Source organism: Delphinapterus leucas, chromosome 8, assembly GCF_059928025.1.
Source record: "Delphinapterus leucas isolate spDelLeu-1000000601 "Yukka" chromosome 8, BTC_Dleu_Yukka2, whole genome shotgun sequence".
Taxonomy (NCBI): domain Eukaryota; kingdom Metazoa; phylum Chordata; class Mammalia; order Artiodactyla; family Monodontidae; genus Delphinapterus; species Delphinapterus leucas.
In genome coordinates, this window is record NC_143136.1 from 30,489,761 (window position 1) to 30,508,572 (window position 18,812).

General features: G+C 46.9%; 1 protein-coding gene across 5 annotated transcripts in view; it reads right to left on the reverse strand.

Annotated features, from left to right (window-relative positions):
- Window positions 1-18,812, reverse strand: part of NRP2 (neuropilin 2) — a 115,116-nt gene that overhangs the window by 88,867 nt on the left and 7,437 nt on the right. For all 5 annotated transcript variants that reach the window (XM_089916485.1, XM_022567493.3, XM_022567494.3 and 2 more), the window contains exon 2: window positions 11,328-11,505. In XM_089916485.1, the coding sequence (XP_089772611.1) occupies window positions 11,328-11,505 (178 nt within the window). The remainder of the gene's footprint in view (window positions 1-11,327; window positions 11,506-18,812) is intronic.

Genomic DNA, 18,812 nt, shown 5'->3' on the forward strand with positions numbered 1-18,812 from the left:
TGTATTTGTGTGGTGCCGAGTGCCTTTTTAATAGCAGCTGTTGGCACTTTCATTTTCTTCCTTTATTTCTTCCCATCCCGAATCTCTGATATTTTGAGCTTATTAGCAATCCCCTCACAGCCAGGGTCACCAGGGCTCTTTAGAAGGGAGGAAATCTGACCACCCAGCAAAGGAAGTATGCAAAGAGAACAACCCAAAACAAACTGAAGGAGTTATTCCAAAAAACCTTGAAGGCAAGAAAATGGAAACTACAAACAACATCTATTTATAATTGCTGGTGGTTTTTCCGCAGAAGCCCTGGGATGATGGAGAGGGCCCGCTGGTCTCATTGTTCCTGACGGAGCAGGCTGCCAAGAACGCCTCGCAACGTGAGGAAGGAGGCCGCTCCAGACACCGTGTCTGATAAGTCTCACTGTAGATGAACTTTCAGAGAATCAAGGGCACACAACAAGGCCTGCGTCACTTCTCCCTGACCCTCTGGCCAAACACCACTCCCTCCACTGACCGGCTCCCCAGCAAGCACGTTCCTCAGGTCCTGTGGCCACAGATCTCCTCTGCTCCTGCAGACAGGCTTGGATGGAACGTATTTGCTTCTGCAAGGAAGGATTTTCGAAGCAACCGGTGCTAATGTGAAGTTTAAGGCTTTTGGGCAGGCTGTTTTCAGCAGGACTGTTGAGTGTTTCTTTCTGTCTGCTCTGTGCATCTATAAAATCCTCACCGTCTGCAGTCAGCTCAAAGGACCCCACGCTAGCGTTCTGCAACAACATAGGGCAGAAAGCAGATAAGAGTAGCCCACAATCTGTGTCCATTCACCGCTAGGCTGGTGCTCAGATGGGAAGGTGAACTGCAGCAGGGCCAGAGACTTGCTGAATTGTTCTAAGCTGGCCTGGGTCAATCGAACATGCCTCAGTTTGCCTCGTCTCATAAATGGCTACAGGGACCACGCCTCTGTGCCTCAGGGCTGATGGGTAAGCCACTGAGGGGAAATCAGATTCCTCGGCCTGGTGTGCCGGCAGCGTCCCTGAACTTGGCCAGGTGAACGGTTCCCTCTGGGACAGGTGCTCACCAACCCTGGCTCCCAGAGGGTCTAATTGTGGGAGTGAATCATAACCTCTCCATCTGTCTGAAAAATGGGAGCCTGCTGGGAACGAGGTGTGCTGGGCACTAGGGAATCAATCACAGCATCGAAAAAGTCTTTTACGTGTTTTCCTGGGATCAAGACTCCCAGTCGTTTTTCTATCCCCCTTTGCTGGCATCCAGCCTCCATAACAAAAGTCGGAAAGTACAAAACTTGTCTGAAAAACGTGCCATGCGGAAATGCAAGCAGGGGACAGCTTGGGGAGTAGGTGGCAGGTGTGACGGGCCCTGTCCTTGCATTTCATTCACCCTGAGCTTCAGGTTACAGAGCTCAGAGGTTCTCCCCGGCTCCAGGGGCAAACTTGTCACTACTGTGCAAATGCAAAAAGCACGGTGGTGTGGAGATGATGGGCCTGCACTAACGTCCAAGCAGGAAGGGGCTGGTGCCACGCCAGGGTGGAGACTGAGGCCAGTGCTCACGGGCCAGTCAGCTGGGACTGCTTCCACCTCTCCAACGGCCGCTTGGTAAGCTTTCGCCGATGGCTGTGTTCTGAAGGCCCCGGGGCTGTCAGAGCAAAAGCAGGCCTGTCCACGCAGGACACATGAAAGCACTCGCCTCTCCCCATCATGGAAACGCCCCTCTGTTCCGAAAGAACCAGCTGCCATTTGGAGAGGTGGAGTAGAAGCTGTGAAGGTTCAGAATGTTGGATGCTCTTGGCTGAAGGCTCAGTCAGACCAGAAAGAAAGATGCCTAGAAAGGACACCAGCTCCTGCAAGAAAGGGAACCAGATTGCAGGAAGTCTCCTCACGGGATGGGAACGGTGTGAGTCAGACCTTAAAGCACTTTTATCTATCCCACAGCCAGAGCACGCTGTTTGCTCTGCGTGCAGAGCTGCTGGCTGGCGCGAAGGCCACCCCCTTGCGGTGGCCGGCAGGGTCCTCACAGCGTGGGGAGGCAGCATCAGCGCCAGGGAAGAGCTCTGGGGGCCGCACAAGGAGAAGAGCCCTTGCGGGCAGTAGGGCAGTAGAGACCGACCCCCTACCCACCCCAGAAGAGGAGTCAGTACCCCGACGTTTAACCCAGCGGCCTGCCCGGAGGCTGGGACTAAATCCTGTATCTGCTTGGACCTCAGTTTCCCAGCAGATAAGACCAAAACAATAATGATACTTTCTTACCCTCCTACTGCTCTCAAAGGGATGACACAGGGATAAATCACTTTGAACATTTAGATGAAAGGTGCTCTATAAACCCGAGGTCTCATCAACTGTAATTGTTACGGTAATTATTTTAATGATAATAATGATGATAACGGGGCGGAGGGGGTATGGGGCGGGAACAAAACCTCCTACCTTGAGACCAAGAAAAATCCTCCCGTTAAAACCCGCCGCACGGATTCCCTCTGATCCTAGGTCTCAACCATCTCTTTCAAACCGCCAGTTCCTGGGCTGAAATATTATTTACTCCTTTCCTTTCCAACAAAACAATGATTTGTTCCACCGTTTTCCCTCTTACTCACTCCCCAGTGTGTCTGGCTTCACCCTGACAGCTCAGCCATGGGCTGTTTACAGGCCTCACTCACCCTCCACGACTCCGGTGCAGCTCCACTGACACTAAAGGCAGGAGAATTCTCTCTGTGTGAGGAATCAATTACTTCCGCTGACACTCTATTACTAGCCCTCACATCTTCGGATTCCAGAGGGAGAGTGAGGTGATGGGGGAATGACAGGGAATTTGAAGAAGACGGCGAGGGGGGCTGTGCGGGACAGGGGCGGAGGTGGATGACAGAGAGGCAGAAAGAGACAACTGACTGAGAGGCAGGCCTCCAGCTCGCATTTAAAGACACAGAAAGCTCTCTCTCCCTCCTTGACTGCCCTGTCGGCACCCGGAGGTGACCACGTGGCAGGAAGAGGTAAAGAAAAGGAAGAAAGAGAAAAGGAAAAGAAAAGACTTGTCAAGTATATCTAAGGAAATCAGAGAGGCCCCAAATACCTAAGCCTTGGGACAGCAGATGACAGCTCTAGGCACAAGGACACAGGTATACGAAGGCAGCTTTGGGCAGCAGCCTTCAAATCCCAGCCCTACCATTACTATCTGTGTGATTTCTCTGGGCCTCAGTGTCCCCATCTGTTAAATGGGAATAACAGCAGTACCAGCCCAAAAGCATTGTTACGAGAGTAACACATGGAAAGTTCTTGGTGTAGTAGCACCTGACACCTGTCAGTAGCTTAATAAATATTTGCTATTATTGTCCAACTGACAATCCCTCCATACCACCTACAAACGTACGATGGAGCCCCTAATGGGGCAGAGCAGAAAAATTTATAGAGACTGCCGAGATGCTTGGCTACAAAGCCAGGGAAAAAGCATAAAAAATCATGCGAATTTTCCTTTATCATGTGGAGTTTTTTGCTGCCCTCCTAAACCTAAGCCCAACTCACACTTCTTCTTTCTTCTTCTTTTTCAAGTTTTATTTTGAACCAGCTAACACTTTTCACGGATTTTCCTTCTAGGAAAAAAAGTTTTGATTATGTAAATTAAATACAACCATCTACTCTGCAATCAACTGAGATGAGTTGTGAGGCGTAGGTCTCATAATGAAGGACGATTATGGCAGCTCTTTTCTAGAAGGAAAGACAAGGGCAGCTAATTTTTTTTTTTTCTGGGATGATTTATCCAGGCAAAAGTAGAAGAATGGAATTAAATATTCTGTTGAGTTTCTCTTGATCCAAAGGTTTCAACTGCCCTGCCACTAAAAAGGACAAAACAAAGAGAATACATTTTTTTTTCTAAACGACTCATGACTACGGAAAACACGCAATCCCTTTTTAGAAAAATCTAATTTCTCTACTTCATCTATTTCCTTCTCCTGTTTATCCCCTCCACACCCAGAGCTCCCACTGAATTTCTTAAGACAGACTCTCACCCGGTGTAATTAGATGGGAGAATTACATGGAGCTACATGGGGTGAGATGCTGGGCCTCTGGGACCTCTGGGTTCAGAGAAGGTGCCAGGCTTGAGAGCCAGAACAAGTGGGATTGTGTACTAGAAAATCTCACGTCATTTTCTCAATGAGAAGATAAAAATGCATTGTTAGGAAGGACATCCACAGTGAAGCTTGCATTTGGAGAGTTGCGATTGCGACATCGCATATTTAAAAACAAACTGCCAAAAATAACCGTTGTCCCAACTGCTCTTTAACCTTGGTAGGCGGAGAACAATCTGGGGTGTTTTCCCTCACTTCTTCAGCGAGCTAAGCTGCTGGGTGGAGTCCCTGGTCAAGGCTGGTGAGTGTGGGGTTGGCTGCCAGCTGAGCTCGAGGCAGCAGGACTGTTCCCGTTTATTGCACCGCGTACCTGGAGGGGATCTGTTTCTGTCATTAGCAGGGTTGCTGTGATACAGAAAAGTATTGCTGCTCATTGGTTCCTTGGGGGAATCAGAATATTTCTGTGGCTGAGCGGGCAGTAAATCTGTAACAATGTCATGAGTAATCAACCTGAGGATCTCTCCTGAGTGCAAGACACCCTCTTGAACCACAGAGAACTCTCACTCTGCTCTGAGCTCCAGAGACCAGCTGAAGCCACACGTCTAATTGGGCATTGTGCCCTCCTGCCCTCTATTCGTAGGAAAGAGATGTGTGTACACAGGGAGTCTTGTGTAGGAGTAAACTGACGAGCGGAGCTTAATGCAGAGTGTTACCCGGACTTTCCCAGGCCATACCCCACTTTCACGCATTAAATTGCAGGGTGGGGGGTGGTCCCTGGATATAGGGTATGAAACTGTAGAAACTCTCTGACCAGGGAGAGTGGGACAGCAGAGAGTCCCCATCATCTCACTCTTTCCTGCTTCCTGACCACAGCCCCTCGCTGAGATGCTGGAAGTTGTCTGGCCAAGCAATAAAATTAAACAGCATTGCCCAGTCATCTCTTCACCGAGAAGGGGGTTTGTATCAACAAGCCACTAGGATGGCCCTACATTACTGTGGTTCCTGAAGACATCAAATTCTCTCCCCTTCTTGCCTTTGACATGATGCTCTCTGCCTGGGCCACCAGCGCTACCGCCATCCCCTTTGCCTGGCTAACTTCTTCAGGATCAGTGCAGGCATCGCCTCCTCCAGGGAGCCTTCCCTGATCTCCTCAGCCAAGGGTAGATCCCAGGGCTCATATCACGTCCCCGGTCAGAATGCATGGTGTTGGCGGAGGCAATAGAGCATGAGAGTAAAGAACTCAGGTTGCAAAGTAGTGTGTTCTGGTTTCAAATCCCTTCTCTGCACTTTTTTTTTTTTTAACATCTTTATTGGAGTATAATTGCTTTACAATGGTGTGTTAGTTTCTGCTTTATAACAGAATGAATCAGCTATACATATACATATATCCCCATATCCCCTCCCTCTTGCATCTCCCTCCACCCTCCCTATCCCACCCCTTTAGGTGGTCACAAAGCACCAAGCTGATCTCCCTGTGCTATGAGGCTGCTTCCCACTAGCTATCTGTTTTACATTTGGTAGTTTATATATGTCCATGCCACTCTCTCACTTCGTCCCATTCTCTGCCACCTTCAAGAGTGCAAACTTGGGCCAGTTGCTTACCTTCTTTGAGCCCAAGGTTCTTCATTTGTAAAATGGGAAGAGTAACAACCACTTCCCATTTCACGGCTTGTTGCAAGGATCAAATGAGATGATGTATGTAAAGCACTTGGCAGTGTCAGGCTCATATGTGGCAACTTTATCATCAGTAACCACGTATTTTTTTACTTGCTTCCTCCTTCCAAACTCTAAATTTCATAGGGTCAAAGAGTACAATTTACTTACTCATCACTGAATTCCCAAGGCTATCATCATGCTTGGCACACAGTAGATGTTTAATAACTAGGAACGAATGAAAGGTCTATTGCCACTTTGCTGATGAAAGACCAAGTCACAGAGAGCTTAGTAACTTCTGTGATCCCGTGTCTTACCTTCCTGCTGTCATTATGTCACATCACAAGATGGACGACTAGGGAAGACACCTCTGTTGACCTTCCAGTGTGGGTTCGTGCCGTGCTGACTTACATCCTGGCAACCCAGATGTAAAAATCTCCCTGACACAATCATGTGCACGCCCCTGCTCAGCCCCCTCTAGGACTAGGCACCTCAGAGGGTAGAGATGAGACACACGTGGTCCGTGCCCTTCGAGAACTTACGTGCTCAGAACACAGGATGACCACGCACGAACAAACAGCAAGCAAATCAGGGCAACAGGCAACGCTTGGGGAGTTCCGAGTAGGGGGCCCTGAAAGAGAGCTGGAGGAATCAAGGACTCCAAGGGGGAATGGAGGGGAGCGTGCCGTGGGGCACTGGAGGGGAGAGGGAGGAGAGTCTGACCCCTGGCCCTCACAGGGTCTCCTGCAGATGTAGTAAGGTTGTATGTGGTTGTATGTGGAGGATGTTTATTGAGCACAGGGAGTCTTCGCTGGCCCGCTGGGGAAGGGCCAGATTACTGAGGTCTGGTATGTTCCCTCTGTTGCCCATAGTCAACTTATCAACCTGGGAAAGTGCCCCCTTCCTAAGATAGCATCCCCTACTTTGGGAGAAGCACACGTATCTTCTAAGATTTAGAGAGCTCCTCTGGCCGTAAATAAACACAAGGGCACTTTGTTTATCCAGCACACTTAGCTAGAGGCCAAATATCCCCCCAAACCTCAAATATCCAGAATGTGGGTGGGGCGGGGTGGGGGGATAGTTTCAGAAGAAAAGATGGTGAGCAGCTCAACTAATGCCGAGGACTCCATGCACGGATGCTCTCACACTCTGTGCCCGGGAGACCACCCTAGTACGCACTGTGCTATGAGCGTGGCTGACTAAAGCAAACCAGACATGCTGGCCCTGGGACTGCACTGGCCTGGGACAACAGCTTAGACCGCAGGACTAAACACTTCCCAACAGACACCAAAACCTCCTGAAGCAAAACCCATACCCACAATAAAAGGGTAAAAAGAGGTCAGAGGGGTATACTCATAACAGAAGATGACAGCAAGAGTACTGATAGAAAAAAGTCACACATTCCCCCAACGTACAAAGACGCTGACCCAGTTGCGAATTTATTGTGTATCGACATAAACAAGAGACTGAAATCTTGCAAAGTAGTTGCCAGTGTCAAAGTTTTGCAGATGACAACACTGAGGCCTGGGAAGTTTAAAATGTCAACAAAAACTCGTATCTAAATCTATCTGACCCAAACATGAAATTACCCAGCCTCTGTCAAGTTTAGAATTAGAAGCCTGAATCACTGAGAAAAAGGTGACTCACCTTAGCATTAATTTTGTTTACGAAGACAAGGAAGCGTGGCACATGACTTAGAATGTTCTTAATCAGAAATCTTTCTAAAGAGGAACTTTTGGAACTTTAGAGGAGTATGTTTTAGAATCTGGAAATTTCAATGAGGCATGGTAAATGAGATTTGCTGTGCTGAACGTACACATCAAATTATCAGTATAGGTTTCTGTGTGGGTTTTTCAGCCTAAGACATGTTCTCTCAAGTCTTCCTAGTGGTTTTCGCACTTTCTGAAGCATGTTTTTCAAGATAGCCATCTGGAAATAACCAGTTCTTAAAAGGACCTAGACTCTTGATTCTGGTTTTCTTTGGGCCTCCGGGATGGGGTGGGATGCTAGGCTTGTGCGAGGGCTCGTGAATAAGCTGTGTATCCTACACAGGCGGGTGTTTTCGAGAATACATATACTTTAGATCTCAGAAAGGGAAAAAAGAATATTCAAGTTTGCATGCATACGCTTCTAAAGCCCTAAGGTTCAGCCACTTGGCTGATGACTCAAGTGAAAGGCAGTAGCACGATCCTCCTGCCCACCGCGGGGAATGAAGTGGCCTCTCCCTGTTTGCTCAGATGGCCCTGAGTCCTGCCCTTTTGTCCACAGGGGTTTCTGGTTTCTGCCTGCAGTCGGTGACTAGGCCTCAGAGCAGCCTGTGGGTGCTGGGGCTTGGATTCCTGCAGACGGCCAGAGGGAGGAGTTGGGAGCTCACTGCAGATGGTGGCCTCGGACTGTACTGACTCAGGCAAAACCGGGGCTGGTGAGTGAAAGTTTCCAAGCAGACGGCAGACTTAAATGGAACAAAATTAGCAAGCGACGGTTAGGGGAAAAGATCTGTCTGTCTGGGGTTTATTCACCAACGGGCTCCACCTTTAGGATGTGGATTTCGAGGGACAAGCCGCCAAAGGCTTAGGGGCCACCAGCCAGGCTAATCCTCTCATAGCAGGGCCCATGCCCAGGTCATGGGGCCATCTTTGCAGTTAATCCTGCACAAAGGAAGAAGAGGGGAAAACAGAAAAGGGCAGGCATGCTGACCACTGCCCTTTTTGCACAGCGGGGCTGGGTTTTTTTTTTTTTTCCCTGACGTTCTTACTCATATTTCTTTTTGCAGGGAATGTTGCCGCTGCATGCTCTCCTCGGAAGGCCCTTTGGGCCGTTCTCTCTTGGTACGTGTCTACCCTGAGGGCCTTGAGAGCCAAACCCAATTGGAAACATGCACCGAAAGGAAAAGAGAAAGGATGCTAATTTCCTTTGATAGTAAGTGCTTTCCAACCCGGGAGCTCCCTTGGAAGGAAAATGAGAGCGGGAGAGAGGAGAAACAGGACAGAACCTTCAGGACTGTCCCCTTCACAAGAAAGTGAAACAAGGCAGCGGGGGAGGAGGAACCCATTTAACCCTGAATACGGATGGCAGTGAAGACTGTTAAAAATACCTTGCAGGGTGAGAGATGGAGAGAACCGGATGTGTCTTTCTAAGTAGAAAAATTAACGAGAATGAGAGAGAAATGGGGAGTGGAGGAGAAATGGGGGAGGGTAAGAGAAGTAAGGATGAGGTTAAGTAGCAGAGGCGTGACCCCAACAGCGTCTTGCTGACACTTTGGCACTGGGGCAAGGAGACTCCAGAAAGATCTTTTTCTGACCTCCCTGAACTTTTCGGTTCCAGCTGGAAGCATGGAATTGGGGGAGTGGGGAGAAAAACAGGAAGCTACTTGGTATGGACGGTAAGCACCAGAAGCTTCAGAATAACCTTGTAACTTACCTGCTCCCCCTACTCCAACTCCAGCCAGAGGCAACGTCTTGGTTCCTCTGTTCCCAGTGGCTTCAGAGACCTTGTGCTCGCTCCATCCCTGGGGCTGAGTCCTGAGGGCAAGGGGTATGCCACAGCCCCAAACTGGGCAGGAACATGCTTCCAACATGTTTTAAGTCATGCTCACCAGTTCCTGAGTTTTCCCTTCCCAAAGCCATGCCTTCTCTCTCTGCCACTATGAATATACATGAGATGACCTCTCAGCAATTTTCCTGGGAGATTTGCTGGCATAAGCATAACAGATTTTGGCCCTCTGTTGAGACAGGTGATTAGTCAAAGTTCTCTGAGCTCAGACCCAAGCTCTCAGTACATCACGCTTCAGTCTGTGCCAACCTTCTGTAACCCAGCCAGAGGCACCAGAAGCCTTATACCTTATAAAGAAGCTCTTCTAACAGAAATTTTTGGTAAAGTTCACTGGCAGGGAATTGGCAGCCTTGAGGTGCTGTGCAAATATACACAGGCTGTGCATTTCACTTAGACAAAGAGGAACTGGTTAGTTACCCTATGTCATCCATGGAGTCAAGAGTGGATCTGGGATTATAACTCCGTCTTATGACTCTTTGTCACATGAGGCGTTCACCCGGGAAACCCTTCGGTTTTCAACAAAGACTACCTCTTGTTAGGAAAAAACCATTATGAAGGTGCAAAGGAGTCCTAGGAGGATAACAATGACATTGATTCACCGTGCCTCCCGATCGAACTCTGGTTAAAGAGGAGCCTTGTTCTCCTCCACAAGGTAGCACGGGCCCAGACCTAGACCTGCTCCCTTGTGCGTCTCCTGCTAGCTGATCCCTTTATTAATTTTTCAGCCTGCACAATGCTTTGCTCACAAGGAATGCTCAGACTATTTATTAATCATAAGGGGCCACTGAACACCCATCAGAGCAGTGGCACGTTCTAGGCACTCGTCTGGAGCAGGACACGATCGTTGGCACATTCTATCCTGTATAGAAAACTCTCACTTTGGTTTCAGCGAGGAAAGACTTTAAGATGGAGCCCACTAGACAGTACAAAGGGCATTCACACTCTTGACATTGCAATGCTGCTTCCTCCCTCACCTTAACTTATAGGGACCTTGGTGTTAACATGGTGTTTCTTTTTTCTTCCTTTTTTTTTAAAAAAAAAAATTTATTTATTTATTTATTTATTTGGCTGTGCTGGGTCTTCGTGGCGGCATGTAAACTCTTAGTTGTGGCCTGTGGGATCTAGTTCCCTGACCAGGAATGGAACACGGGTTCCCTGAATTGGGAGCGCAGAGTCTTAGCCGCTGGACTACCAGGGAAGTCCCAACATGGCATTTCTAAAGCACTCACAGATGTCTAAATGTCTGCTTGGTCTCTCCTAAGCCACACATTCCCAAGATGGCAGGACCAATGTTGTGAGCCCAGCTGAGTCACCTCGGGTGACTTAACTTCTCTGGGCTTTGGTTTTCTCATCTGCAAAATGGAGGTCATAATGGCACCAACTTCCCAGGGCCATTGTGAGAACTGAATGGATTGATATTTACAAAGCAATTAGAAGAGTGTTTGTTAAATAAATCCATAGCACCCGCTTTGAGACTCTAACCTGTACAGCACCCATACCAAGAGTCAATGCGAATCTCAGACCTACCAGTATAGACTCAGCTTTTTAGCTCTCTCTCTATAAGGAAACCTGCTGCTGCTTCGTAAAATAACGGCCTGATCGTCCACGGTTGGATACACAGGAAGTCTCCACTTGGGGAATCTGGCTACTGTTTTATTTAAGGAAGCTGCTGGGGTTTCTACATGTGGGAGAGGCAGTGGAAATGGGGAGATCTCCAAGGGAAAAGTCAATCTTAAAGTCAAGAGCTGGCGTTGCGTACTCCCCGCCCCCCTGCCCCTACGTGGAATTCTCCTCCACTGCCAGCCTTTGAATTTAGGGTGTATTCTTTACACTCTTCACTCAGGAAGGCGCTTTCCTCCATACTATGGGATCAACTAGGCTTTTATTTCCACTGAAAGAAATAAATCTCTTGAGGTTTCCCTCTGGGGCCAGGATCCACCACTGCTCAGCAGGTCCTAGGGCCAGGGGAGCTGCCACGAGGCGGCAGGTACGGCAGAAGCCTGGGGAGCGGGTGGGGGTGTGTGTGTCTCGTGGATGTACATGGTACAGGATGGTGCTTACTTGCAGTCGTGCTTCTCGATTTCGAAGTGAGGGTTGAAGTTGAGGACAATCTTCTGGTTGGGTTCGGGGGCATAAACAATCCACTCACAGTTCTGGTGGGATGGATAATCCTGGGGGTACCCCGGGGAGGTGATATAGCCAGCGTCTTTGGAATTCAAACGACCTCCACAGGGTTGGTCTGGAAGAGAAGACACACGAAGCAAAGAACTTCAAATATGTTACAGTCTGTTTTTTTTTTTTTCCTTTCCTTGTTTCTCCTCTCTACCAGTGGCTGATTTAAAACAGTTTTACAGACCTTTTATGGCAGTCCAGAAGACTAACCTACTTACTCATTCCGTGGAAGAGATTATTTCAGCTCATCCTACCCCCTACTCACCCAACCACACACGCGCACACACACACACACTTGCCAAACGAAAATATTCCAGAAAATGCTCATAAATATTCCCAATTACATGGTCTGAGATTTTAAAAAAAACAACAAAGCTGAAAACTTAACATGCCTCCCTGCCTGTTCCTGTCTCCCCTGCTTGGCCCATCTTCTTCTCCTCATTCAAACCTCGCATCTCTGTCTTCATCTCATAAATCCTTCATGTTATTTGGTGTTCCCCAGCCCAGCCCAGGGAGCCAGAAGTAAAGACTCCGGGAACTGACAATAGTGGTTTTGTGGTGCCGACCCACAAGTGAGCCTGGTAACAATTATATGTGATGCGGAGGAAGCATTTTCAGTTTTGGGCCAGAACAGACCCTGGAGGGTGATTTCAGCTATTTTTTTTTTTTAAGAAAGAAAAAGCAAAAGCCCCCAAACACTTAATTCCAAATACACCACGAATTTGATTTATTATTTCATTATACACTGAGTGGAAAAATCTGCATTAGAGAATCCACTGGCTCTGACCTCAGAGTTTTGACAAAAGTGCTTTGTGCTGAGTGGACGCCTGTGTTTTCTGCAAGCTTTTTGCCGCTGTCCCTCCTGCCTGGTCACCACCGCCAGAGCGTGCTGCTGCTTTGTCCAGTGTGACCAGCCTTGGAAACGAGGCTGCAGGGGAGTAGCTGCTCCCTTCCCCCTCAGCAGTGCCCAGCTGGAGGTAAACAGCTTCACGTGGGCCAGGAGGGAAGGGGGCGATCTTCAAAGGCAGAAGAGTTGGGTGATGACATTTGAAGCATCTCATATTTGGGAGTGAAGCTCTGTCATCCCCAGGAGGGGTTCCTGGGAAATGGAGGGGTTTGGCTCAATACCACGGTAGAACAGAAGATGGGAAGGCACAAGAGACCTGGAAATATTCAGAAGCCTCTAGGAGAACTTCCTAAGATGTGTGCCTCTCTTAGCATCAATCACGATTTAATATCGCCATCTGCATGGAGCAGCACGGGGTCCGTGAATTATGCATTCTGGCTCAGCAGCTACCCTACAGGACGGGGCTTTCTCCTGTGCTCACTCTTTGAGGGAAAGGGTCATGCATTTTTTAACTCTACAGGTGCACTCTCCTATATAATGTTGGCATTACTGTCGCCCAGACCTCTGCTTTAGATTACCAGCCTGACAGGCTTTAAATGCATAAAAGATGGGCACACTGCGCAGTGATGGTTGGGACACACAAATCCACACAAGTAGCCTTTTAGGCATCACGCCTCTAAGAGCTCAAACTGTGCCGCGTTGAACTGCCCAGAATCTAATGGATTCAGGTTCCATTTCCTACCGGGTGGAAAACAAAAGCAGGCCGTTTCCTCTGGTTTGCAGAGACCACATCATCCTCTAACTAATGACCCCGCACCCTCCCCAGTCCAGGAGGACAATGGGCCCAGCCTCCCCGCCCAGACAGAGATGAGGCCAGCAGTTAAGCCGGGTGCCGCCCGTTCCTCTGCGGCTAGTCCCGCAGTCTTTCCAGGTGTCCACAGCACTCCACCATGCTGGGCACCCAACGACTTCCAGCAAGTCAAACTGTGGCCCGTTGGTCCTGGTTCATGGGCACGAAATAGGGCTGAGAGTGGTGGCCCTCTGAAAAGGTGGAGGTGTGGGGATTTGGATCACCAGCTGCTCGGACCAAGCTAACGGGAGAGGAAACTTTCTGCTGGGTACAGCTCCTCTGCCAGCTGTTTTGCTGAAAACTGCAGCCTTGCCACCAACTCACCCCAAACCACATTTTTCACCTTGGAACTCAGCAGATGGAATCTGAGCTGAGCTCCTGTCTTGTAACCAAGTCATCCAAACTCCTTCCCTCCTTCTTTATCCCTTCCCTGCTTCCCTCCAATTACTCTTGAAAGAACTTCTCTCCCTCAGTTCCCTGCCCCCTCCACTCCACCCACCCCCCCAAGTTTAAGCTTTTAGTCATTAGACCAGGCACACATAATCAGCAATAAAGACAGGAAACTTCCTCATAGGAAGGTTTCATTTCTCACCCACACCAGGAGTCATCATTTCCTCACTTAAAAAAAAATTAAACTATATATATCCCATAGCAGACAGTCTGCATTTTCGGCTGTTAAAACTCACTTAGCCAACGGAAAAAGGAGTAACCCCTTTCTTTTTTCCTGTTCTTTCTTTATCTGAAGAAAATCAAGGCACTTATTAAAATATTTAAGAACTCATTAAAACATCTGCTTTGCTTGCGTGTTGTTAACCTTTTCCATATCCAAACATTTATAAACTCACACTCTTGTTTGGATGGCACTCACACTCAGAAACACACACAAACATAGATATCGAGCATATATCCGGTACGTATACATATTAGAAATTCACACTTTAGTCCTGTACACACTTTCACACCCTCTCATAAAATATCACACGTCATTTGCACAGACATATATCCACCAAGATAAATACTAGAATTTCTGTCTCTATTTTTCTTGGAGAGAACTGAATTCCTGAAATCTATCATCAGTAAAAATTGTAAGGAAAACACACTTAATCCTTCTACACTTCCTCTTAATAACCGATCTTTCATTTCCAGGTTTGGGGACCCTTCCATTTCTGAAATACAAACATGCTCCCAATAGAAATGAGCTAGACTTTTTTCTGAAGAGCTACACCATCCAGGGCTTGGGAGGTCTCTGTCGCGTTCCAAAAGGAACAGCATAAGTGCTCTCTATCGTGTTTCAGAGGAGTCCAGCCCAGCCAAAAGGGGGCTGAACTCAAGGGCAAACGCCTTTAGGCCAATCTCCACATACAGAAGGGAAGCTGACCCTGTTGAATTTTTAGCTACTGAGCCTGTTTGGCAAGTTGACAAGCGACTGACTTCTTTCTCTATTTTGTGAAAACCTTTCACCTGGGGCAAATTCACTTCCCAAAGAGAAGTAGGCAAACCCAGGTCTGGACAGTTCAGAGCGGATTTTCTCCTACATCTGGGAAGGAAACCTAAGGAATGGGCCAGGTCAGGTCAGATAAAGAGGCCCACGGATGAAAGGATTCAAGTGACACCTCTAGACATAATTTGAAATCAAGGGGATGCTAAGTTCTAAAGTCACAAAGTTTGATTTTTTCCCCCATAATGACTACTTAGGTGTTTTAATTTGACATATAAAAGGTCAGATTATTTCTGACCTTCATATCTTTCTCTTTTTTTGTTTGTTTTTCTCACATGCCCTTGTTTGCTGGTGAGCTAGGCACCATCTGATGCTGCCTAGGGGTAACCTGGCCCGGGATCAGGTAAAGGGATTCAGGACCCATCCACTTACAATTCTAAGGCCAGTTTCAGAAGGAACTCACCCTCCCATAGAACCCAATTTAAGACGAAGCACTGGTTCCTTCGTAATATATGATATTTAGGAAGTACTTACTAAGAAGGAGTAACAGATCTTCTTTAAAAATCTGGTCTGCCTCCTAAGGAAATTCAGCTGGAGTTGTTTTAAAGAAACACTGGATGGCCAGGACTTGAAAATAATCAGATTACAATGGCTTACTTTGCGATGGCCAGAGACACCAGGTGACACCAGGCAACAGGCTGTGGGCTGTCCCACAGTAGAAGAATCAGATCACTCATTTTAGCTGAACTGAAAGTAAAAGTCCTTGGCAAAAACAGAAAACTTAGGCTGGCTGGATAGGGGATTGGAGAGTCAGGTGATGTCAAAGGTGGGTCTGGGGTAAGGGGACCAGATTACTAGGAGGGGAGGGGGGCTGACATTAGCAAGAAGAGGGGATGCAGCACTTGGACTCTCAACTCCCTGTGACCTTCCTGTGCCTCAGCTTCCTAAACTGTAATTCATTGAGAGGATTGAATTAAGTGTGTAGTTTTCAAAGTTGTTTTTAGAAGTGTTTGTGTTTTCCTTGATCAGAACTCTATCCAGAACTCCAATGGGCAAAGAAGCTAAAAGTGGAGCTCTTCTTGGGTGTGGGGACAGAGGGTGACCAGAATCAGTGCAGTATCCCCACCATGAAGTCCCTCCCCTCCTCTCTGATGGGGCTTCTCTGTAAGAACATCAGGACTTCCTGGAACTGGGTTTGAAACCCACTAAATCTCAGTTCCCTTGTTACTTTAAAATGCCAAAGAAAAGAGAAAGAGTAGAAGGATTAGAAGACATCAATTTCATATATATACCTGAGGGCACTTGGTGGAGAAAAGCAGTCTCATTTCCCCAGAAAATAATACGCTTTATTTACTTTATAATTTATCCTTTGTTCACAACACAATCCCATCCTGTTCCTATTTCCACAGCATTGTTTTTATTTAATTATTGGTAGCAAGGAAAAGAAGAAGCTCTTTCTATGATTTCAAAAGAGAAGTCTTGCCACTTAACTAGTAAGAAGCCTTGTATTCAAGTATGGTCTCCCCACTGACAAGCTGTGTGACCTTGGGTAAGTTAGTAAACAACTCTGAGCCTTTGTTTTCTCATCTATAAACTGAGGGGAGTAGTTCTAAAGGTCAGTTGCAGTTCTAAAATTCAAAGCCTGTATAATGAGGAGGGGGTAAAAATTCTGTAACCCATAGATGAACGCGAAATTTAAAAGATTCTCTACCCTCCTAGACAATAAGATATTTATGCAAGGTGTTAATTTCTGTTTCATTTGCTTAGTAAGCCTGAAACAAAACTCCAGGATTCTTCAGGTGAAAGTATCTGTCCTGCATTATGGAGAGTTCAAATGTCTCTTTCAATCACATTAGCTCTACTGACCTGGGTTTCTTTTCTTAACTGAGGCTGTGGCTGTATATTTATAAATATTAGGGATACACAGTTCTGTGTGTGAGCATCTCAACAACAGTGATGCATGAAAAGAAAGACAGAAAAAAAGAGTTTCTTCCAATCTCTCACTCAAATCATCTAAGTCCTGTGCTCAGGGTTTGAACCAAATTTTGCTAACCTTGGATAAGCTGCTTTTAAAGAGTGATTTCTGTGGGCTGAGGCTGGATTTTGTTTTATTCAAAGTGACTTCAGCCTGTCACAAGACAGTCTCATAAAATCTGTATCTTGGCTTAAGCTGGGAAGAAATGAGCCAATCCATCAGCCCAGGAATGTGGCTGTTTGACCACTTCCTAAGGCAACTGGGAAGGGATGCAATCTATTCAATTTATGGGGCTGGGTGGCAGTGAGTGATCCACTCCTGAAGGCGCAGCAAATGCAAATCCCTGTGAACTTCTGCAATGATAAGGTTCAGAATCTGAATAAAAGAAGCATCTGGGAGGGCAGGATGGAGGGAATCAGAGAGGGGGACAGGAAGCCAGCAGATGAGCATGGAAAAAGAAGTGAGGAACGAGGCAAACTTCCTCTTCTGAAACACCTCCGATGAATTCACCAAGGAGAGAACTGGAAGTTGGGTCTGGAAATAGGGCCTTTGGGAAGTCTCTTCCCCTCAGTCTGGATGCGAAAAATGAACCTTCATTTAATCGTTAAAATGTAGTTTGAGGCGATTACCTTCCCTGACCTCAAATCATGCCACCTGTGGTAACCTCGTTATTTGTCATCTTATATCATAAGCAAACACAATTCCAATAGGGCAGCCAATATAATATCATTAGTTTATATTTATGTCCACTCTTTCCCAGCCCTCATTGCAAATGCAATTTTGATGCCAATCATGAGAGATCTGGGATTACAATTTCTGACCCTTTCAACAGACATTTGGGGAAGGAAATAGAAGAAGAAGAATTTTAGGGCCTCTCCAAAAGGTAATATAATTTTTTCATTTATTTTGATTAACTAAAGGCTTCTGTTGAAACTTTCATGGCTCCCCATTGGTTAGTAAATGAAATCCAAACCCCCTGGCCCAGCAATCTGGGCCTTGCATTTGGCACAAGCTACTATATCCAACCTGATTTGCAATTATTTGCCTCCACACCATCTAAACTGCAGTTTCTGAGTGTTCCCCAGACAAGAAGTGTTCCCTTCTCTGCTCCCATTTCCCCTTCCCCTGGTATGCCTTTCCCAGCTCTAAATCATCTATCCTCTCAATCCAGGCTCACACGGCACCTCTGCCCTCCCTGATCTCCCCACACCACGAGTGACCTTTCCCAACCTCTGAGGCTGAAGCTCTTTAGCATCTTCTACGGTGTGAGAGAGCCTTATCCATGCTGCTGGACCACCTGTTCATCTTTGGCAAACCACACAGCATCAAATCCAGAGTCTTTCCCAAAAGTCAGACTCAATGAGGCTTGATGAATTAATAACTGACTGGCGTAACACCAAAAGTATCCATAGGTATCACAAATTCTAAGAAAGCCTCGTCACAAATTGTTCTGCTTATCCAGCTACTACCCTTCCTTCCCGACCCACAGCTCCTAGTAAATGCAAACGTTTTTTAATTGGTGAACCGAGAGTTTAGAGGACTTGTCTGGGATAATAATACCTAGTCATAGATCAAGGTAGAGCTAGTGTGAACTATATCTCATAGGACACAATAACCTCAGATAATAATGATGAAGTTCAAAAGATATTACATTTTAATTCTAATAATGGTAAAATTAATATATCTGAGGGTTTTCTTGCCCCCTCGCTCCATCCCACTACCCTCCCAAAGGCAAGCTCTAGATATTTGTTTTCAGTAGTGCCAAGAAGATTCAAACTACTGCTTCATCACTAGACTCTTGCTGGGTGTCAGTTTAGTTCTCTAACCATCCCTCCCCGGCTGCCTTCCCCTGGCCCCCAATATGCCTTTTAGGCACATCTGTTTTATTTTTCCCCTTTATCAAAACAATTATTATCGCCGCTTGGTCCAGTAATTTGCAATTCCCTTTATCTTCTTCACTGAAAGATTGGCCAGAACCTGGATCCCTGGCTATCACGGGATCTCGAGAGGCGGTGAGCAGGGTATCACTGGCTGTGTGCATTCAGCTGGCCAGCAGCCCTACCCACTGCACGCCTTCCTTTTGTTATTCCCAGCCTCCTCCCTTTTCTTTCTGGATTAGATCATGACTCCTTTATGAAGACCCAGAGAGAAATGGGATTATTAAGAATCTTGCTGGGTAAAAGCTATTTTGTCTTTATGACGACTTTTTTGAGTTCAGCTGCTGAGGGGCCTTAATGCCAGAGTAGAAGTTATTACACATTCAG